The sequence below is a fragment of the Falco peregrinus genome, chromosome 2 (assembly GCF_023634155.1).
Source record: "Falco peregrinus isolate bFalPer1 chromosome 2, bFalPer1.pri, whole genome shotgun sequence".
NCBI lineage: Eukaryota > Metazoa > Chordata > Aves > Falconiformes > Falconidae > Falco > Falco peregrinus.
Window position 1 is genome coordinate 108,204,476 of NC_073722.1, and position 24,280 is coordinate 108,228,755.

At 43.5% G+C, this 24,280-nt stretch overlaps 1 protein-coding gene across 2 annotated transcripts in view; it reads right to left on the minus strand.

Annotated features, from left to right (window-relative positions):
* SSH2 (slingshot protein phosphatase 2) overlaps positions 1-24,280 on the minus strand; it is a 103,585-nt gene that overhangs the window by 60,134 nt on the left and 19,171 nt on the right. The window contains exons 1-2 of one of the 2 annotated variants that reach the window (XM_055794479.1): positions 20,235-20,303; positions 8,676-8,719 (exon numbers count right to left, since the gene is read on the minus strand). In XM_055794479.1, coding sequence (XP_055650454.1) covers positions 8,676-8,719; positions 20,235-20,288 — 98 coding nt within the window. In that variant the 5' untranslated portion in view covers positions 20,289-20,303. Of the gene's footprint in view, positions 1-8,675; positions 8,720-20,234; positions 20,304-24,280 lie in introns of those variants that run through there. The other variant, XM_055794481.1, reaches the window with a different exon arrangement.

Here is a 24,280-nt window from a genome sequence, read left to right on the forward strand (position 1 = left end):
AGACTTTCTCTGTCCTCTCAGTTCTCTCCTTTTTAAGAGCCTTAATGAGGGTGATATATTGCCATGGCCTCTCTAGAAATTAATTCCAGTGGGTATGAAGGTTGGCTATTAAGTCCATTCAGACTGAAGTTCAGGTACTCTCTGCAAAAGCAAGGCATGTTCTTTTCTTCCTCGAAACAACAGGGTAAACCTGTGGACAGTACTACAACTGTAGTGTTAGTCATGTTCAAGGTAAAGGGAGCAGTAGGATGCTAGGCGTAGGAATTCTGGCCTCTATCTATTAGTATCAGTGTAAGAGGTAAGGCAATGCAGAACCTGGACCCATGTTTTCAGGGGAGAATGAAAAAGTTGTGAAGCTGCTGCATTTGGCAAACAAACCTCCCCCTCACCACCATCACATCCTCTCCCAACAGAGCGATGAGCCACAGCAGTGCCTGCTCAGCCACCTCTAGTGTGCATATGGAAAGTTTGTTCTTTGCTGCTGAGCAGCTGTTTCCGGTGTCATTTATGAAAGTTAACAGAATTTTGAAAACAACATGTCGCTACCACAGCCAAACACTGGAGTCTTGCACCCGCACCACTGCAGAGAGAGGTAGCAAGTTCATTTCCGTATGCAGAGGTGGGGCCAAGTGCTTTGTTTTTCTCACCAGCAGCTATACTCAATCTTTCCCCACTGTCAGTCCCCTCCACTCAATCCCCCCAGCTGTCTCAGCATCAGGTCTGATAGGGAAAAAGGGTCCTAAGGGGTAGCTTTGAAGAATATGATGCCACACCTCAGTTGTTTGAGGGTCAAAGGATCTGATGCCTCTGCCTTTTTGGTGGGACATCATTTAATTCAGCCTGTTGCTATGAGGACATGTGGCTTTCAGCAATGAAGAGTCTACAAATGAGTCTGACTGGATTAAGAGTCCAAACAGATGACCTATCTGCAGAGAGCCTCGAACTAGTGCAGCAAACCTGTAAACAGGTAGAGAACGATCCACTGAGAGCAGCACCTCTTGCGCCTGTCTCCTACTGCTGCCTCCCCACCTTGGAGGGAAAACTCGATCTGTTAGAAGTCTTCTGGCAGTTTTTAGCATGGGAGACAAAGCTTACTGCGTACTGGATCATAAAATCGTTTAGGTTGCAAAAGACTAAGATCATCATGTCCAACTGTTAACCCAGCACTGCCAAGTTCACCACTAAACCACGTCCCCAGGCATCACAGCTACACGCTCTTAAACAGCTCCTGGGCAGCCTGTTCCAGTGTTTGATAACCCTTTCAGTGAAGAAATTTTTCCTAATATTCAAGTCCAATTTTTATTAGGAAAATGTGAAGCCACTTCAGTAGCAGCAATCATAAACAAGCCAATGCATGCAGGGCAGAATGAGATACAGTGAAGAAACAAAGCCTTCCCAGTGAGTAAGAGGCATACCACCCACCAAGGCAGTGCTTACATACACCAGCTTTATTACATACAGTAAAGGAAATTTAACAAAGTAATTATCAAGGAGCCCATATCTAGTTTTAAAAAAAAAAGAAAGGAAAAAAAAAAAAAAGAAGGGGGAGGCAGGAACAGGGAAAGCACGCAAAACTATACTTGAATCCTGTAGAACCAGTCAGAACAGGAAGCCACATTCTAAATTTGGTTATTTAAGCTGTCTAAGAGTATTTCTGTTTCCACTTCTTGAGCAAAGAAATCAGACAGATGCAGGGATAGGGTGATAAGCATCACAGAAAGAACAAAACCCTGCTTTAAAAGCCCGTTTGGTCAGTTGCCCATCATGATCAATGATTAGGCTTCTTAGTTGCAAACTCAACACCTATTTTGCAATATTATCACTTCATTAAACCCTTCCCTCACAAATCCCACACCCAAGCACTGTATAGTTTACTTATCGTTAAATCTTAGAGGGTCTGACACAAAGAAGCCAATGCTCAATTACACTCGTTTGAGAGAGGCAGAAGCAAAGAGGACTGAAGGGACCCCAGCAGTGCCACCAGGCAGCAGGGCTAGGAAAAGGGGCACAAGCAGCAACTTCTATCACTCTGGTCTCTCAACAAGCAACACTAATGTCGGACAAGGGTAACATGCCAAGACACAACTTTTGCTGAAACACCTTTTCCCACAGCCAGCTTCTCCACCTGCTTTCTGAAGAGCTGCCGTCCACGTGCATTCAAACAGTTCAAGACCAGCTTTGAATGCAAAACTGACAACGCATCCTATTTGCACAGCAAAACGCTCTCCATGCAAACGTCTACATTGCTACTAAAAAAATTAATCCAGACCCTTGCAAGCTGTTACAGGACTGTTCTAAGTCCAGCAATGAAGAAACATGCCTGAATGACATGTCTGAGATCATAAAGCAAGTAATGTGTTATTTCAGTGACCTATGGAAAAGAAAGATCTAAATCCTCTGAACTATCAAAAACACACCCCTAATTTTATAAAGGAATAGTTTGGATGCAAAGATACCAAAAAGCTGAATGGCAACAAGTCTAGAAACGCTGGCCCGGATTATCAAAATATATTTGAGTGCCTGAAATCCACAAAAAGCTGAAAACTGAGGATTTATACTTAACTTTGAAGTCTTGTGAAGGTGCCCTACCCAGGAAAGAAACCGTAACAACTGTTTTGGAGTTTGCTTTCTATTTACAACAGGAATTTTTCCTTAACTTAGATTCCTCTAGCTTAGAGCACCTGGTTCATGCTCAGCAGGAGACACAAGCACGTATGGAATCCTTACAGCACCTCCTGGTCAGCCCCTCCTTCACTAGCTTCTGAAGAAGCAGCACAAGTGCATGGGGGCAGCTGTTCTGGGCTTGCTCCATGCCAAACAGACCCTTTTGGTAGCTGAAGGATCTGACCCACCTTCATTCCTTTCACTTCCCAGTTTGTCTTTGCTTTGTTCCTCATTCTCCTCTGTTCACACCTTAGAATGACAAGTCAAAAAACCCTTTTCCTAAGCATTCCTATTTTGAGCGAGCTCCCTGCTACAGCATCGTATGCTGACCTGGTAATTTCATAATGCAACAATATTAAGCCTGCTTGATCCTTCAGCCTGAAGATCACACCTGAACTCATCTTACACATTATTGTGATCCACAGGTATGTAATCAGACTGGACTGAACATGTTGCAACCGCAGCCTTAGACCTTGCAGTGAACTAGCCCTGCAGATACCTGTTAGTAATCTAACAAAACCAAGTTTTACTACAAGTGCTATACCTTTGCTCAGGGTTTGGTGATAAAACACCTGGTATTCAAAACTGAAGACCACAGACCTACTTTAACGAATCATGACGCGTGGCCCACAAAACTTTTTCTGGTGGCAGCAGAGCTAGCAGATTAACAGAACCCCTCTTTATCTCGGTATTACATTCTCCACAAGCAGCTGTAGTAAATGCCACAGAGAGGCTAAGCTGTCACTGAAAGGAAAGACAGAAAGATGGATTCAGGAAACTCATTCTAAAGATAAGGTTCATACTACAAGAGCTTAGTAATCTCCGGCACGGATAAACACAAGCTTTCCTGTACACCACACACACAGTAACCTCTTACTCAAGATCTGGAGTTACCAAACTGTCTTGCACATCCATTAGAAGATCCAGCTACTGTTCAAGTACCAGCAAACAAAGGAAGCACAAGGAAGGTTTAAGCTGCTAGAACTCACAGTACATAGTTTTTGGAAGTCTCTCTCTGAACACCAGATAGGCTTTAAGGATAACCACAAGTGTCAGGAGCCTGCCCCAGGAGCACCAAATGGTGATGATACACATCTCCAAAAGTCACAACGGACACAGGAGGCTGCAGACTGACACATCTCAGTGTGGACTGTAAATAAGTCTTCTGAAATGCAGTCAATTTGATATCACAGATTCTCTCTCCCAGGAACTAGCATACATCTGCCGTAACCCTCAGGTAGAGAGAAGCTTACAACGGGTCTCAGTTTAAAAATCAAACAAGTTGGCTTACAATTTATTGAGCTGTTGCCCTATACAAGGAAACACATGCACCAATTCCACTTACTATTTGAAAAACAGCTTTTATTCTGCTACAGACCATAAGCTCCTGCATCAGACTGTGGTCTTCCGCTCCTAAAACAAAGGAATTTCTTCACAGCTTGAAACCTTGAGGCATCTTGGCACATCCAACTGTTATCATGGCAATAATCTGATTTGCTTTCCTTCCCAGTTCACTCCTGGAAGGAACTACTTTGACTAAAAAAAACAAACCAGAAGGTAAGCATATTTAGGCTGCAAATGGTGTTGGGTATTATTTTTTTTTCTTTTTTTACCCTTCTGCCTGCACCTGAAGAGGCGGGGACAAGCACTTTTTGAGAACATTTTCAGGTAACAAACCCCAGATCTCAAACAGGACCTAATCACTTTCTATAGCACTTAAAGGGCATGACAGGCTCCTCAGCTTTACCTAAGCAAATGGACTTCAGTCTGACCAAGCACCAGGCCATAAAAAGTTCAAGGAATTCCTCTGAAGTCCCCAGCAGCCTTGCTAGGCAATACAGCTTACCCAATTTTATAAGCAGCAGTTACTGTGCAGCCTCAAACATTGCATTTCAGCAACCAGAGCTGTTTCAAGGCACACAGAAGTGGTAAATTCACAGATAGTGTGGAAATAGAGGCAGCATATAAAACAAACCCAAAAAGCAATCAGCAGATCCTGACAGCAAATCCAACGCAGGCTGCAGCACTGCTGCTGCCCCGGGCCCTGGAGATGTCATTTGTCAGCAGAACAAAGATGCTGAATTCTTGCAACCTTGGCACAGAGCACACAAAACCTGAATGTCAACAGGTCAGCTGGTGTAAAAAACTCAAAGCTCAATACAAGTGTATTTTAGGTTTTAACATCAGGATAATGCAAAGAGATTGTTAACATAGATAGTCTATTACGAGTGTATTTAGCATGGCAGCAGCACGTCTGGGGACAGAAGGAGAGATGCACAGGCCAGCTAGCTGCACAGCCTCCAGACAGCCTAATAAAAATGTCTAGAAGGTAGCAATGAAGGCAATAGATGTAACAAATAGATTGTTTAGGACATCCTCTTACACAGTACTGTCTTAGTCCCATCAGGCAAGAGTGAGGTCTGGCTCAAGGAGGGACTCCAGAGCAAGCACCTGAACCCACGTCAGGGGCTTGGGGATCTTACCCATAAGCTGCAAGAATGGTCACAGCTAGTGCAGGGCCATAGCTTCCCTGCCCGGCTTCCCATAGAGCAGGGCTTGGGTGTGAGAAAAAAAATTTCCAGAATGCAATCTGGTTTTCACCTATTTGCTCAGCTTCAGTATTAATTTGCTATGGTTTTTAGTAATGGATAGAAATCTGTATAAAAATTAGATCCGTGTTCACTATGCTCAAGTACTTTCCTCAAGTAGGAAATAAACCATTCCTCCTTGCATCAGTACAAATGAGTTTGCCAGAAAATACTGTTCAAAGCATGTTCCAAGGATAATTGCAGAGCACACGTGAACTCTCTTTCTGGGTATCTAATAGCTTTTTCCATCTTTTGGAGAAAAGGTTTTGATGGATTCTGCTAATTCACAAAGCAGAAAACTCCTCATTCCGTGATGATGCTGCCAGAAGCGGTCTTGGGGCAAGTGCAGACTTGACATGTCATTTAACTGCTCTATAGAGCAGGTTTAAGTTTAAACAATATTTTCACACTCTTCCTCTCCCTTGTCTGCAAAACTTGAGTCCATGCAATCACAGTCCTCTGTGGTGTTAGATCTCAAACAGCACAAACAGGTCAGCAACGAGACAGATGATTCGTTTTAGGTACGATGACCTTGATATACATACCTACAAGTTTAAGCTCCTGTTTGAAAGTAATTTCCGTGCCTCTTTGGAAGACATTTTAGACTGGTTGCTTTTCATAGCCTCTGCTCAACAAGCACTAGTCACTCCTGTCCTACTGCAGTCTTTGCTGCATGTTCACCTCAATATATATATCCCCTACCTCATCAGTGAGAAGAGATAAAACAGCAAGAACCTAACACAAGAAGCTATGTAGAAATCACCAGCCACAGGACTAGCAAAGCTGTTGAGCTGGATTAAGTGGAACATTTGTCTCTTGAGACAGCAGTCCCTAGGCTGTGCAGAGGCATGGGGACTCAGGATGATGGAAGTGAAAGCTGTACTCAATGATCTTCAAGACTGACCACTGCAAAAATCTTCTGACACGAAACATACCTATGTGCACATATGTGCATATGCTTAGGTCTTAAGCTAATTCCCTTGCAAGCATTAACATCTCTATGCACTAACATCCTATTTAATAAACATTGAAAAGTTATTTTATTAACCCAAACATGCTTTTAATACTACCAGTCATACTCCTGCATTTAGTGTCCAGTTAACAGCACAAGTTTGGGCATGCTTATTGCCAATCATCTGAACAAATTTTACACGAGTGCAAGAGACAAAAGGACTCCTCATCAAAAGAATATTACAAATGGCAAAAACCTCACCCCAAACACTGACCATAGCTATAGCCAGTTCACCCAAATTATGCATCAGGGGAGCTTTGCCAGCCTGGCCTTGCCCAGGCAGGCAGCTAGGAATGTCAGGCTGCTGCAGAGCACTACTTTGGTGACATGGCAGCTGATAACGTACCTTTCTTTTAAAGCCAAACTCAGTCCATTGCCTTTTTACTGTCTGTTTTTTTAATAGCTACTACTTGCTATGTTCTCTTGAAAACTGGGGATTAGATACACTCAAGAGCTGTTTATAGACATCTGCTGCTCCTCCACAGCAGGACTCCAGGTTGACTACTTACCACATTTGACTGTATTATTTTTATCCTACTGTATTCAGACACATTCGACACCCACCCCCTTGTTTTCCCTAAGAAGGATCATGGTTTCAATTAGCTTTCTGACCCCAGTAACAGGAGGTACAGAGTTCAGATCACCACATCAACAGCAGGTTGTCATTTCCTACCCCAGGACGTTATTTCAAATATATTTTAAAATGTTCATTTCAAACCTAACCTACAATTGTTGCTAAGTGCCCACAACAATTAAATACCTCCCATCCCCTCCAATACATTATGTATACTGAGACCAAGTCATGAGTTGATCTTGTGACTGCTGGAAGGCTAAGAGTGAAATTAAAAATCGGGGTTTAGCTGAGTTCAATTTCTGCCTTTGGGAATTGTGCTTTCCAGCTTTCCTCTCAGCCATGAAAGCTGTAAAATGAAGAGACAGCAATTCTTAAATCATCATTTAAAGGTAGAAGACTAAATAAAACAGACCAGTCACTTTGCCCAGGCCACACAGTCACAGGACTACACTGAAATCATGGGAACATGCAACCAGGACAGCTTTTACTTTTGAAGATTCATCCAAGTTGGCCCAAAACCCAAAGCCCAAGTCTTGTTTAAGCCTTTCAAATACTAGAAATTACGGCTTCTGTTCTTACCTACTCACACAAAAAACATTAAGCAAAGAACTGTAACAGCCTAAGAGCTCATAAAGAAACTATTTCACCTTCGCTTCCCCTTTACTCCCTCTGGAGGGAATCTTACGTCTTTCATAAAATTGGACTGCAACATTTTAAGCCAAGGAAGTGATCCTGCTGCTGGAGAAGTTACCTGGTATATGTAAGTTTTGCTTTTATTAAGTTTAGCTGAAGTAATTCTTTTGATGGCTTAGGAGACAAATCTCACCAGACTTCAAGAAGGCTACCCTTAAGACTATGACTGCATTATAAAATCACCATTAATACTTGTCACCATTCAATCAGCTGAATTCCAAGTTTGTTTGGTTTTTAGGGATAAGCATTTATGAAAAAAGGTTCTTCCTGAAGCAACTGAAATCAGCATTTACAAAAGTTGAACATCTCCATGCAAAACAATCACAACTAAAAAAAAAATCCTTGCAATTTCTCAGCGTTCTCCTAACTTTGGAGTAGGTATTTAACCCCTGCATCAGTAGCAAATATCTATGCATCCACTGAACACACTATTTTAAGCAGCATGCACCCTTATGGCACAGGACCACCCTGTACTCCAGCTTCCAGAAGTACAACTTTTCACAAATCCCAAGAAAAATACTGTTAGAGGATGACTATCACTGCTGAAGGCTCTCCTGTTATACTCTGCTAACTAGAGTAATCCAATGCAGCTCTTGGTGGCAACAGAGGCTTTTTAACCAGAGAGCAAGAGTTTGTTTAGTATGGTTATTCCTCTCAGACTATTCTGATGAGGGACCAAATCCTGAGAAACAACATATGACATTAGAGGGAGCTAAGGAACAACACAACCAGGATTTGTTCCTAAAGATATAAGCAAAGTCTCCACACGCACAGAGAAGCTGAGTATCACCATCTTATTCAGAGCATGTCCACAGGCAAGACACCCCTTCCCAGATGCAGACAACAGTCTGAAGAATATACTCGCTGACATCTTTGCAAACTGTTCCCCATATATATTTTTTAGTGTGCAATCTGACTTCTCCCATTTCCTGCTGCAGCAACTCCTTTACTGGGAACATTATTTAGGCCACAGTTAAATATATTTTTCAGTAAGGCACACACAAGACAGTTGTGCAACATTAAGGACAGGCAGAGTGTGATGCGTGTTTGCAGAACATGCCAGAACAACAACAAAACCCCCTGTGGCACATTTTACACAGAGGCATCCTTGAGGACTCTTGCAAGCCTCAAGTGACAGTCTTACCTTCTGGGCTGGGACCGGCATTCTTCTTCCCCGCTGTCTGCCTCCTGTGTATATAGGAAAGGAGAAAAAAGTTAATATGCTTTAATATATGCAGAATCCAACAACTTGCATGTCTCTGGTTTGATTGTAGAAGGCAAAAGAAACTCTCAGTGCTTCTGCATGTAGCTGTCACGATAGAGGAACTCACTTTCGGCTCAGCTGTCACTTCATGTTCTCACAAAACCCTCTGAAAAACTCACCATCACAAGAATTTTTGCCACTGCAGGATTTAGCATGCTTTTGTATGGAATTCCAGTGACCCCGGCCAAACCAGGTAGGCCAAGAGCCAAACACATAGTTTACTTCTTGGGCAAAAATCTCTGGGTTTTTTATCACCTTGATGTAGATCATATTAATTCATAGTCCAGTGTCAGCAATCAAGTGTAAGAATCCACAAAACCAGCAAGTAATAAACTGCCAAATAGGACTGGGTGAGTGAAGATAGACTGGAAAGTAGAAATATGACATACTACACTGCTTTAGATGCAAAATTAACATGCACAATCTCTAATGTGCTGTGGAATTTTACTAGGTCTACCTGCTAAAGCCCAAAGTAATACCTCAGTAGAGATCTCAGCAATTACTTCTGCTTCACGGTACATTTACATGTGCATTGCCAGGCACTGGCTGGAGATAGGGTATAGGATCTGTTTTATCAGTGAAAACTTACTACATTTGTATACGTCTGCAGGAGCAAACACATTTTAAAACATATCAAGTGTTCAATCAGGACAGGGCCATCCCAAGAAAACCAGAATTCAGCACAAGGCGACAAAGGAAGCAAAAAGTTAACTTTATTCCTAGCTTGCTTTAGGCTTCCCTCCTGCAGAACTCCTCCCCAGCAAGCGCCCACATTTGCTGGCAGCATACGGTCCGTGGAGCTGCGCAGAACTGACCCACACTAAGAGGAAGGCGTCAGCATGGCACCATGTGTTTTGGTCATTTTTTCAAGCCATGAACCAGCACACAGGTGGTTGCAAGAGACCTGCGCCACTATGGCAACAAGGGTGCTAATGTTTTACTAATGAAGTCATGGAGTGGGCACTTAATTCTCTGTTCATTTTTTTTTTCCTAACTGGTTACAGAGCTCTTTTCTATCTTCCCATCTTCTTTCTATCAAGCTCCAGCACAGATATTCCATTTCTCTCCTTTTTCTATCACTCACCCCATCATCAAGATGAACACATCCTCTTATGAGCAAGGATGCTGGCACATGTAACATCACAGCAATAGTAGAGTGAACCGTCATGTTCACTGCATTACTTCTGTGAACTCACGGGTCACTTTATAATGCTCCTGAAGGCAAACACAAAATGAAGTACTACTTCTATGCTTCTTAAGCAGGAAAGCTGGGATTAAGAAAGTCCAGTTAGTCTTCAGCAAACACCTGCAGAAGAGTTGAAACCCTGAAGCCAAAATGTCAGCAGAGTGACTGTGTCTCTCACATGGATGAAGTTCAATTTATATGAATCCAGTGACGGTGCTCTCCTCCCCAGCACTGTCCCTGCTCAAACAATTCTGCAACAGCTCTGAGAACCTCCTCCCATGAACAACCCCAGGGGAGACAGTACAGGAACTCCAAGAAAGAAAACTATCCTTTTCTTCCTCTTCAGCTTGCTTCAGGAAAGCAGTTTGGAAGATGCTCTATCATGCATACACTGCTTTCTGTTTTACATACCATGGCACACAGACAGAAACTAAGGAAAGGTGTGTAAGAGGTTTCATGGGCTAGGGGAAGGCTGGGGAACAAGATAAATGTTAATTCCAAATGGAGTCGGTGGAAAAAAGGAAATGAGAAACTACATGTCCTGGGGCCTCTGGTTCAGCCCAACCAAAGAAGACATGTACCTGCGTGCCGCCCAGGGCAGGAGGCAAAGGGAAGCAACAGGAGAGGGAAAGGTTCTGGAGTAAAGTCATTTACAAACCCTACAGAAACTAGCACACGTAAGCATCAAGCTCAGAAAAGGGGAGGAGTGGAAAGTTTCCGTAAGGTAACCATATAAACCATGTTTTTTCGTGACAATCTTTTGAACTACATTCTTTGTATTTATTGTATGCAAAGATCATACTAAGTTTAGTTTTTTAATACAGAATTAAATACAGATACTCCTGCTGGATATTCTGCTTCTCTCTTACTTAAATGATCTGAATCTGTGAGATATAAGAATAACTAGAAAATGCACGCTTACTACTGGTCTTCTATTTCTAAGAACAGAACTAGAACACCACTATGAAGTAGTTCACTTGAAGCCACCTGCAACCACAAATTCAAGCTAAAACCTGCAAACCATCTACAACAAGCAAGAGCTGGCAGGAATACCTTCTACTCATCATACCTTAGAATTAGCTCAGCAACTCGATAAGGAAGCTAGCATGCCCGACCTCTCCAAAACAAGAACACCAGTGAACTCCACAGTCAACAGAAAACAAGCTGCAGTATCATTCAGAAGGGTGCAAATACACAGATGAAGAGCAGCCATCAGAGGAGCAGCAGCATAGCTCTTTCAGATCAGGGAGCCAAGCCCTTGTTCCCAAGATGAAGTTTCAGCTGCCTTCACTGTCTGGCAGGACACTCCAGGACACTTTCTGGGATACAGACCCAAGACTGGCCTTGCTAAGTAGGAATCCACTGGTATAGAATCACTTTCCATTACTCAAGCTTTTGCAATAACCATGCTGGCTCAGGACCTATCTAAGCCAGACTGTTTGCTGTCCACAGCTCCAGATACTGGACAGCTGTCCTGGTCATTTGTGCTCCCCACACAGCCAAAGTCAACGCATATTTTGACTGTCTTGCTTAATACCTCAGGGGCAATAACTATTCAATGGATCGCGCTGCTCATTCTGCATTCTGGTCTATTTTGGCTTGACAGGTGGTAGCAGCAGCATTTTAAGTTTGCAGAAGCAAGACATCGAGTACTTCCAAGCAGTTCACTAGTGCTTAACTGTCTTGCATGCACAAAAGCAGTACCTGCATTTCTAGAGCACGCAAAGAAAGTCTGCTTCAGTCCTACCTACTTCTCATACCTCCTTGCCTTGCTCCTCTTCCCCTAAATTTGTAATCCTAATTACTAGCACTTCCCAGGAGAGTATGTATATTCATTTCTCATCCCAGTACTGGGAAATGCAGGCAATTCCCTGTGGGTTGGAGTAGAAGATACTGTGGTGAAAAGGATAGCTCTGATCCCCAAGATCACACAGTGCTCCTCCTAGCAAGGCAGCCAGTGTCACCATAGAAGCCACACAGGCCACCTCCTCAGTGCCACACAGCAGTTCTGACAAACAGGTATAGCACACAGAGTTAAACTCACCTCGGGCTGTGCCAGTGTGCACAACTGTCTATTGCCCCTGTGTTTGAAAACACCGGTCCCTCTGGGTTATCCTGAGCAGATGCACTAGCTTCTAGAGATCTGCCTACAGAAACAGAGGGATGCAGCATGTTCTTTACACCACTAGGTGCTAAGAGTTGAGGACAACTCACAAGACATCTCAATGGGTTCTCCTTAACTGACTCTCACATTAGAAATTCTTGTAGCAGAAGTAACCAAAAAAAACCCCTCAAAATGCCCCAAACCCAAATAAAACATGGACACAAGATTTGAAGAATGAGGATTCAGGTCTGGAAAGTATGAAGTTTCAGTCATTCAAGTGTCATCCACCCTGTTAAACTTAGAAAGATACTAGCCATACACACGTTACCATCACTGGCTTTGCCCAATCCCCAAGCCCTCTACTCTGGGTTGCTTGATCTGATGTAATGGCCTCACAGCATTACGATGGTGGTGTTAAATGGGGATGACAAACTCAAGCATAACAAAGATACTAAGAACCACACCACCTTTCATTCACAATGCTTCATCACCTTAAGGACGTGGTGTGCTAAATGTCCAAAACAAGATCAGCAAGACAAGAAACTGGAAGCCAGCATCAGCTCTGCAGTTAGACTCCTTTGAACAAATTTATTATTTATTTCAAGTCCTGTTGAAAACACCATTAGCTGTTGTGGGTGTGTTTGTTATTGACAGAACTTCCCAGATCCTGCCAGAGCACAAGCTGCGATGAGTTCCCTGTGGGTTGACAAAAAAGTTGATTGGGGGGGGACGGACACAAAAGGAAGAGGTCAGAGGGGAGGGGAAGAGGTTTAATTACACGTAGGGCAGCTAAAGACACGATGGGGTTTTTCAATAATACATAATAGATCAAAAGCATATATTTAGTTTTGAGAACAAGTTCCTCAAACCACAGTAAGGTAAAACAACTGAAAGAGCACTTGAACTACTGTGAAAATGTTTGCTATGCAAACATTTTTAGTATTATAATGAATGGCCATTTCCACATGCCAAAAAACCCCTTGTCACAGCAACTGGCAAGTCTGCTATGGCATAGTCAAAAGTCCCACAAATGACAGCAGAAGAAATATGCAGATCATTATCTTAGCTCCACTCAAAATTCAGCCCTCAGGAGCTCAGTGTGGAGGAGGCTAGACATGGCCCAATCAATTACCATCTGTCTCTGCTGAAGCTCTTACAAGATCTCTTTAATATCAGACATAAATGTAGCAGATTTGTGTGAGAAGCACATTTATTCATATTATAGCTGACTGTCTACAAAAACAGAACTGTAGACAAGTGCGATTTGAGCAAGAGACCCATTGGCAGTACCTGGAATCCTATCTGGAACAAAACTCGGCTTCACTAATGTCCTCCTTGTCCCACCAGCAATTCTACCAGCCTGCAGCCTACTCCCTCCCTGTATGTCATGTTTTAGCCTGGTATTGCCAAGAGCGGTCAGATTCAGGTATCTGAATCATCTTCACTGCATCAACTGTCTCCTTTGCAAACACATCCATACCTTCTCATGGACAGAGAGCATCCAGTATGAAAGAAGATACATCCAACACTCCCAGATTTCACATACCCACCACTACTATTTCTCCTCTTCCACGAGTCTGTGCTACCACGCAGTGTATTCCATACCTGTCCTATAGTTCTCTGCGCTGTGTTCTGGTCACTATGTAATTCTAAAGATGCAAAACATCACAAAAACCTTAGTAACTGTCCGCCAAACCAAGCTGCAATGACAAGTCACCCCACTAGAGGGGAGGGCAGGACAGAGAAGACGTGCCCAATGCATGGTCAAGTGCAAGCTTCAGTGAAGGAAATACTCCAATACTGACACGACTACTAAAGCAAGCACCTTCCAATTTTCTTGCCATTTTCAGTGCATTTCCAAAGAGGAGGAAGCACTGCTGCCAGTGCAACAACGATCAGCTAAAATGTGGATCAAAGCAGTCCTTTCTGAGGATGTCTCTGAGAAGACAGTTTACACTTTGAGAAGGAACGTGCTTGGACAGCATCCTTGGACACTGAAACCACCCATTTGGAGGTATGACCTGTGACAGTGCCCCACTTCAGCTTTGAAAGCTGCCATCGCAAAGGTGGTAGCAAGAACCTTGGATCTTGCCCCAGCCCCAGGTCTCTGTGCCCTGCAGCACCCGTGCTGTAATCACAGCAATAGGTGCAAGAGACAGCAGCTTCCATATACGCTACTTGGAGATTCCTGATGCTGGATTGCTCCAGCCTCCTCCACCAGCTTGCAAGGAGGAAGCACTGATGAGCTCCAGAAGGAGTCATGCCCTGCTTTCCTTGACCAGAAACAGAGGCCTCAGGGGAAATGGAAGGAATGAGTCGCATAGCTCTAAACTAGGCCACGATATTAAATGCAGTTTAAAGTGAAAGATGAAAAATTCCATCTCTGCTCCTTTCAGGCCATGTAGGACAGAATATGCAAAACATTAATCCTGTTTGTGCTTTGATCCGCTGCCAACTATCTGTCATCAAAAGGGCAAGGGAGAGGAGAGAAATTTTTGAGTGCTATTCTGTTCTATACAATGGGTGTCACTTCGTGTCATGCAAACAATTCTGCTCTTATAAATCTCCTTTTTGCAGACTGATGTAATGATAAACAAGATTCAATCTGCATTCTTATGTACAGGGACTAGAGCTGTTTGTCTGTATTTAACATGAGGAACATCACAGCAAGTTCTTTTTCCTGTAAGAGATATGACTGTTAGCGTAAGTCATGCATCTAATATTCACTACATTTCTATTAACCAAGGCACATTTCACACAGACTAAACCCTAAAAATACACCTTTCAAATATTAAGCAGTTATTAAATTGGAATCTCTTTTGCTACATATGGTTTTATGCCAACATAGCTGCCTGTATAGTCAATGCCTGGGAAGTGTTTTTATCAGAAGTGTGAGTGATCACAGCCATCAGTATCAGGAGAGCACCAACGACTTAGTTTTCACCCCGTAAGTCAACATTTTGCTCACAGGTGTGACGTGCACACATTACAGAACTCTCCCCCTTCTCCATTTTCTAAATCTTGGCTAGGCATTGCTTTTTGGATGGGCAACTTCATTATTTTCATTGTTTGGTATGCTTTCCCGTGACAGGAATCCTTTGTCCAGCAACAAACACCAACAGTGAGTGATCCCAAATTCCTCACAGGAAGGCTGAACCAAGAGATGGATGTGAAAACACTCATCTCTTGAAACTATTAATTTTCAAAGTTTTAAAAAAGATCTTTATTAACAGGGGCAGCAAGGCCTTGTGCAAGAGTAGGAACACAGAAGCTATGTGAGGCAAAGAATTTGAAGTCTTTCAAGTGAAATGCAACTGGCAGCTGCTTCTTTATACAACAGAAAATTAGTTCCTATAGATCCCTCCAAACCCACAGCAAGATTTAGATGTAACCATGCCATCAGGGAGGCTTTTCACTTAACACTGTCAAGCCACCATCATGTGAACAACTCTGGACCCAGTCTCAAAGGAGGCACTACAAAGAAAAGGCTTGTAATTAAACGAGCAGTCTTCTAGTTCTCTGCCTGCCCTTTCCTTGGCTAGATCCCATCCAGTTGTTCAAACACACACGAAGCGCCTCTGAGCCGATCACGACCTTTGCTGGGAAGAAGGCAGCTGCTTTAGTCAAATCAGAGGCTGTGCATCCAGGCACCGACCCAGTGGTTAAACCATGCAAACACCCCTCTTCAGAGCATCCCCAGCCCTGTGGATCTTTGTTTGGGCTATAGCTGTACCGTATGTGGCAAGCTCCTCGATACAGGACCTCTCCTTGTGTGTCAGCAAGTATTAAGCAAGTCAGTACAAAAACCACCCTCCCCCAACTGTTACATAATGCATGGATAACCCAGTCTGGTCGAGTATTGCAGAGAGGGTGCCATTACTGCAGCCACAGCCTTCCCTCTAATGCAATACAAGTCACCTAGAGATAAAAGCATCGACTGGATTTTCAGATTCCTTAGGGCTCAACTCAACTCCTGACACACACATGGTGATATTAGAGGTGCCCTCGGGTATCCAACATCTGCACAAGACTGGCATTAGATGATGCCCAAAGAAGCAACTGGATAGAGGTCCTTGAAGTCCAAGGGACCAGGGTCTGTGCACAGACATCACATAGAACTGGTGTTCAACACATTCCAAGATGAATTATTTGACAGATGCCTATTCAACAGCAGGCCCTGCACAAGGCTGGTCCTATCAATAATCTCAAATCATCTGCTGAAACAAAGCAAGACAAATGTTTGAGTCAGATTGCCAAATATCTATTACACATTTCTGTAGCAGAGAGACTTCCATGCAGTAGTCAGAGTTGTATCAATCTCTTAAATAAACTGTGTTAGCGAAAAGCCCACACATCCTGCATTTGCAGTAAGGCTGAAGTGCCAGTGACAACAACTCTGGTTGGTAAAAAGAAACAAGGGCTGACTTGAAAACCCAGATTGATAAAAGGTTTCCCTTTTTCTTGCAAGAAGCCCAAGACTACACATAAATTCACCAGATGAAGCTTCCAGGGCTGGAGGGGGGGTGCTGAACTGTAAAAGGTACCATATTTCCAGTAGCAGTTCGGTACTAAAAAGGGTGATTTGACCACAAAAAAACATGGGCAGCCAGAGTTTGTAAGTTCTACAGCTGCAACATGGAGAACAAAGACAACCAGAAACTTGCAGCAGTCTGAGTGAACTGATATATTCGGTATATTATGGAAATTATCAATCTGGTAGCAATGTGCAAGTATTCAACGTATAGAGGACAGGTCTCAACGCTGAATTGAAAACCAGTTCATTTCAGAATCCCTCCATCTCTGGAGATAGTTAACCTTAACCATTATTAAAAATTAGGAAACTAATTAATGAAGTCACCTGGTATGCTCTGGAGAGCTAGTCCATTGCTACTTTTTGAAATACTTACATTTGCCACACAAACACTTTTTAAAAAATAGAAGCTGGTACCAGGAAGCCTTTAAGTTTGACATAAAAATTCTTCAAAAAGTTAAGCTGAGCAAACTTGGCCACAAACGGGACAGGGGAGAACTGCACTGTGTCTTGCATGTGCTTTTACCTCCCCAAAGCTATAGGAATAAGGGGTAAACAAGAAGCTTTCTACAACCATTTCTTTCACTCATCACTATTTGCCTAAAATGTTACGAATGAATACTGTTTTCATCCTCGTATTTCTTCTGTGGTAAAGGTTCCACACAAGCAGTAACTTTCTGCAGCCAAGTGTTCACTCAGAGGTTGGCATTCCTTCTGGATTGTTTTCTGTATCATTTGCTGTGTCAGTAATTGGTATATTTAGGTCAAAGACACTGCGCTCCTGCTCTGGAGAGAGAAAAAAAACAAGTTCCTTATCAAAGCTTTCATCTTCCCGCTGGAGCAGAGATTTATGCAAGCCTTGTTTAGATTAGGCCTCACTAAAAACTGCAGAAATAAAACTCAAACACTTGAAGACAAAAATTAGAAGGCTCCAACTGGTACAACAAGAGTCAGGATGAGAAATACAGTGTGACACAGCCTGCTACACTACACCACAAGAACAGATTAAAAAGGAGATTACTGTCAATTGAATTTCTGCAGTGAAATAAGATTGCCTGACAGGGAGTACAACAGCTTTTGCCTTAATCACAGAGATGCAGACAAGGGAAAAAAAACCCAAACCAACCCACAACACAAACATTGTAGATATATATTTACATTCAATATCCTTACACCAAAGGACTATTATATATAACTTCTCTCTACAACCATGTAGTAGCGTATAATTTCTAGACATTAAGAAAAAAAATAATCTATTGTCTCCCTGAATAGACCTTTCCTCTAACTTTTAGAAGGCCTTTCAACACTGCACAAGTATGAAAGAAAAGGCAGATATTTAACATAATTATGATGCTTTACATTTGATCCCTCCCAGAACCTTGAAGATACCTGCTTAATGTCCTTTTAGGCAAAACTAATGAAGATGCCCACTGGAAATCTTAAAATCCAGAAGCATTTTTTTCCCTACAACGATAGCAAATGCTTATGGTGATGGGACAAGTGGGAGAAAACTCACTTGCTGTATAAACATAGGCACTTTAACTCCAGTTTTCATACTGGAAGCTGTTGCTGATGTCAGAGCTATAGTTTGACTAAGACTAAGTCAAGATATGCATGTGTACACTGGTGAATCTCAGGGCAGGGCTTCTACACAACGAACAGTCTGTGATTAAAATGAAATCCCAGCTCCACAATTTACCACAGTGAGCAGCCGTTCATTATCCATTCATGCAGGACGACACATTTCCATGCATTAAATTGCCCCTATGCAATTATGAAGGATGGCCATCCACACCTTAGACCCTCTCCAGTCACCACCTGCAAATACACAGACCTTGCTCAACCTTCCAATGCACTCAAGAGCTTTCAGAAGCAGTGTGGCCATGTGCACCTCCTCACCCAGAGCGCCAACACCTTCACCTTAGAAGCTGGGCCTCTTTCCAGCTGGGAGAGTCTGCTCAACTGCTCCATTAAAAAAACCAAAAACAACAAAAAACCGAAACAAAACAAAACCCAACCAACCAAAAAACAAAACAGCTAGCGCTAAACAAGGTTGAAGGAGCCTGAAAAGCAAACTGGCTAATGAGCCATACGCAGAGAAGTTGGAGACCTGGAAGGGCAGCTGATAATCTTTTATCATTAATGAGCAACACTATTAGGCATTACAAGGCATAAGGTGCACAATGCCAGCTTCTGGTTTAAGTCAGTTTCCCATTGAAATGAACACACATTAAATGTGCTTTTAAGAGGGAAATATTTGGTTTTCACTCCTCATGCTGAAGGGCTATTTTAGGAGAAGGAAGGTGGAAGGAAGGGAGGTACACTGCGAAGGGAAGGGTCTTTGTCTTGCAATCAGCCATCTTCCTGTTAGCATCTAGTTTACCTTGGTGCACACTCACAGCAGCCTCATTTGTATCCCTGCTACAGTTATCTCCATTAAAACCCAGGGAGTTATTCTAGGGCTCTGTGCAGGCGCAGTTCCAGTTACAGCTCCAGAGCTCTGACTTCTCCCAGAATGTACAGTAGGGTCACTGAAGCAATGCTGCTTCACCTGCAACTTACATGAAAAATATTATTCCCATAATAGGATAAGAATAGAGCTATCTGGATACCATTCCTATTCATGTCATAGCTGTGTCTAGAGAACAAAGCTGTGCCAGCACTGCTCTCCTGTTAAAAGTCTAATTCCTGGCCAGCAACAGCATAACCAGGCACAGGCTTTTCATATTGATAGCTTGCCTTAAACTACAGAGGAAAGCACATGCAGGCATTTATGAGACATATTTAAGGTGCATCTTCACCCTATACCGGCTCAGCAGTACGCTCTTAAAGCCGAGTGGCTGGCTGTAACACGCAAGCATCTCTCTCCCTGCCAGAACATTAGAAGAGACTCTCACCCACTCAGCTCCTCTGAGATGCAATCCCTGCAAGCTCCTGTCAAATCTCCCCTTGACGTAACGAACATACGACACAGTGGATGAATTAGGAGCAGTGCAGAAATCCTCATGACCTACCTGAACTATAAGCACCAGCAGCCAGGCCTCTTAGGGCCCCTGGCCTATTGCATCAATAATTAAAACATGATTTTCTGGATGAAAAGAATTCTCAAAGTGGGAAGTTATTTAACACTTAAGAAGGTGAAATAAAGACTCCGAAAACAGCACAGATCAACACTCAATCTTTTCGAGTTCCATGATACTCAATCTCTAAAAAGCAATATGGAGAGGAAGTCATTAATACGTCAGATTCTTAACACTGCTTAACCTGAATCTGTGTTCAATGGTAAATTGTAAGTTGCAAATTGTTACCTAGCTTTTGTGAGGAAAACAAAACAAAACAAAAAAAAACCACCACAAAAAAAGGAGGTATCCAAGCAACTACATTGCACAGCATGCCTGGATGCAGCAGCATCTGCGTTGGCACTTGCAGGCTGCTATTGCGTAACCCTGGATTCAAGCAAGAGCACAGCCGGGGACTCTGCTCTATCGCAGCGACATATCTAGAACAGAAGTGGCTGGTAGAGGTTTAAGAACATGAGTTTAGACTCTGTGTGAGAGCAGGAACTGGCAGCAAAGTCTCTTTACCTCTAGCCTCCATTTGGGTAGGGAAAAAACTCACCAAGTGTTTCAGGCAAAACTTCAGAAGGAATTGCTGGGACAGCTTTCTGTACATGCAGGACACAAAGCAGAGTCTTTGGAGAGCCCATGGAAAGGAATGCCTGAAGATAGTCCCTGGCAAGACACCGCAGAGAATTACAAGGTATGAAGGTACTCGTTGTTCACATCCTCCACCCCCAGGGTGCAGAACACCCTCCCAGCTGCCCCGCGTCTGGCAGGGGACCACTGCTACTACAACTGAAACAAAACAGTTATAAACTACTCAGAATCACTTCTTTAAAAAATACACCCAGGTATTAGTCTCATGCTGTTGGAACCTAAGTCAACAAGCCGAGACATTTTCTTGCCTGATACCAGCTGGTTTATAGGCTCTTGCATGCTGTTTCTCCAGAGTAGCATTCTGCCCACACTCTTTCAGCACCGCATGCCTACAGCCAACTGGAGATACAAGGGCCTAAGCAGTTTCCAAGGGACAAAAAGCAAGGCAGCAAATACAATGGCACCTCCTCCAACAGGGGTTGAAGAAAAAAAGAAAAAAAAAAGAGAAAGGAAAACAAAGCTGAGGAGTAGAACAGGGTTTTCTGGATGAGTCAAATATAAGCAGAACAAAGTTGCATAAGAGTGCCCCTTGACTTCTGTTATTTCTCCCAGTCAGCTCCTCCAAAAATCTATTTGTTATTGTTTATTTGGGTATCAGTCCAAATTGCTGTGGGAGGAGAGAAAAGGAAAAAAGGAAATGCTGTCAAGCTATTAATTCTAGTACTGTAGTCATCTAGCGCTCTCCATCTATTAACAAATCAGTGTCCTGTTTACTGCAACACTCTCTAGGGCCTGAAAGTTAAATACAAGAAAAACAGATCATTGTCTCTTGCAAAAGTGGCTCCAGTACTGCTTCTCCTCAGCCAGGATGAATTCAGCCTTTGCTTATTTACCCACTGCTCAGCCCAGAATGACAGTGTCACTTCATACCTCTCTCCAGAGAGAGCAGGTGACAGCAGGGGAAGCAGGCGCCTGGCAAGCAGCATGCAGCTGGGAGCATCACTCCTGAAACTTAAGCCTCTGCGAAACATTATATTGCAATAATGGCCAGGCTGTGTCAAAAGCCGGGAGCGACTGTGGCCACCACCCATCCTCCCATTCTCCCAGGATAGAAAAGAAGTCACGTTCCTACACGTGTACATTGGTAACTGGAGAAAAGCTGTACTAAACCAGAAGGCAGCGTTATGTTTGGTTATTTCACCCTCTCAGGATGCAGAAGTGCCACTGGCAGTGGGTACAGCTTAACCTGTCGAAGGGAACGCTTCCATACAGCCACTTGCCCTCATTCCAAGCCAAACCTGGCTGTTCCCAGGAATAGCAATGGCTGACACAGAAGCCCACTGTCCAGAACAGCCCTTAATGACAGGAGGACAGGAACACTGTGCCAAAGGCAAAGGAACCACATTAGTCTTGGCACAAGACCGGATTTGCCTGACCCCTGGAAGTTCAATAGATGTATCAGATTTGTGGCCCTGCGGTACTTGTGTATATAATCCCAGCCTCCTTTGTACCATCTGTTTCCCCTTCGGCAGACTGGCCATTAGAGACACAATGCTAAAACTCATGTCTCCTTCATAACAGGTTTTTGTTGATCTCTCCCACGCCTCCCAATCTTTCTATCAATCCTGTAATCTACTAGGATTTGCCCTGCAGGGGATGTGTAACAGCATCAGTGGGGGAAAAAAGAATACATGGGACGATAGAAATGCTTCAGGGCAAGGGGAGAAGGTGTAAAAGGGGAATGCATGAAGCTAGGAGAGCTACAAGTTTATTGAAACCAGATGTTCTCATTATATTGGAGCAAGCCACCAACACACCTTCTAAGTGCCAGGTTTAAGATCTCATCTGAGCACTCAGTGCTTCAACACCTTTTTCTTAAAGAGTTGCCAGTTATGAACCGTTTCCCATCAATACATAACTCTTATATGAGAAAACACACATACTCTGTGCATCCCTAAAACCATGTTCTCTAATACCTCAAAAGTAAAAGCGTTGCCAATCTCAACACTATGCAGGTAAGGAAGGACTGCATTTCCAACCTATAGAAACTGGATCTCTTACAGAAGGTTTTAAGTCAGTGATTGCTGGCTGCCTTTGGTTCCTTAATCCCTAAATCCCCACATTCTCTTCTTGAGGTTAATCCAGTTAAAACTCCCCTTCCCTTTGGCTAGTACCTTGCATAAATAACCACCTGAAGAGCAGAGCTGCAGAAGCCAATGCTTAGAGTATGGCACTTTGTCCTGCTGCAAGAGACAGCACAGAGTAAGTACTTATAGCCTATGCCAGATAAGGTAATGAAGATTAGCTATGTAAGGGCAAAAGGCACTCCTTATGGATTGCTTAAATCAGCAGGAATCAATCATCTAGTCCAATCCAAATCCCCCAGTTGCTTTCTGCCTTAAGATAACGAGAAACAGGTTTATGCTCTACTAAGATAAAGCAACCTTAAACCAGTGTAAGCCCTTATGTGAAAATCCCCCTTTTTGGGAGGAGAGGAGAGAACTTGCCTTTGAGGTCAGCTCTAAATGAGATGGCCATACAATTATAGCCACAGAAGCCACGCGGTATTTGGAAAAGCAACACGGATCAGCAAAAGAAAATCACTTGTTTAGACTTCGCCTGGCTGATCTGGCCGGCCCAGCCAGCTCCCTCAGCCCTGAATGCCATGGGCAGGAGAATGAAGGCAGCACTAGCAGCAGGCAGCCGGTCCTCCATGCTCAGCCTGCCAGGAGAGGCTTGTGCAACATAGTCCAGCACCTGCAGACCATAAGGACTATCTCATTACACACGAGGCATCAACAACCTAGTCCAGTGAAGATGTATATTTGTGCCACAGAAAAACCAAAGCACACCCAGTGAAAATGCAGAGGAATCCCGAGAAGTGCCTTGCCCATTCCCTCCCATAGCAGGGAGAAAGTGAGGACAAGTGGCTGGATGAAAGCGTTTCCTCTTCTGACAGGTGAGACTATAACCACTTCCAATGGCACCTGTCCCTTGGGAGGGAGCCCTGTGCAACCTGGTGCCATCCCCCGGGCAGACGCTGAGCAGTTGCAAGAGAAATCCTTAAGCTAGGACAGGCTTTGGGTCCGGTACCTGACAGACCACACAGATCCTGCCCCTGCAGCCCCCAGACAGATCTGCACATCTAAATCTCATTGTGAAGCTGGGCCAGAGGCTCTGGAGCAGCACACATTGCTGTGGAGCAGCCTGTCAGAGAAAAAACACTGCACGTGGGCTCCCTGCTGCTTGCCAAGCTCTTCAAACTATGCACTACAGCCAGGACTCTGACCATAAGCTCTTTGTGTTCCTGGTCATTCACAACCAAGAGAAAGAGAAATCTGGTTTTGAGGACTGTTTATCAGTCCAGTCCTTCCAAGATACTCAGTCTTGGGGCTAGTGAGAATGAAAAAACCCCATAAGCTTGCTTGCCCAAAGGGATGGCAAGCAGAATATGCATTCTGCTTCCCAGGCTAGAAGTAGCTACACTGAGACAAGTAGATGTGGGGTAAGAGAACAAAACACCTGCACAGCTCTGAGCTGCAGTACGTTTCTAGCTCCATTCACACAGATATGGAAAGCTGCCGCTCAGTCTCTGGAGCATATTTAAATGCTCATTGTGAATGGCCGATTAGTCAGAAGTGGAATGTTTCTGCATTCATGGAGTAGCTATTTTAAGATTACATTATGCACTCTGCTTCCATTAATAGGTACACTCATAAAAAAAAGGAAAGGTGTTACACCCATCAATGCATTTGCCCCAGACATGAGTGCTGCATGTACAAACACCCAGCACAAGCAGGGGAAAGCTAATGAATTCTTTATTATTTTTGTTACTGTTACTGTAATTGTTATTGACAAGCCACATTCTCCTTCACAGCTCCAGCGATCGCCTAGTCATTAGGCTTGCCAAATCTTGATGCAACAAGTCAAATCACTGTCCACTGGCCACCTCTGCTATAGGCCTGTCAATCTGCATCTTCCATGGAGACTTAACACAGCCATAGAAGT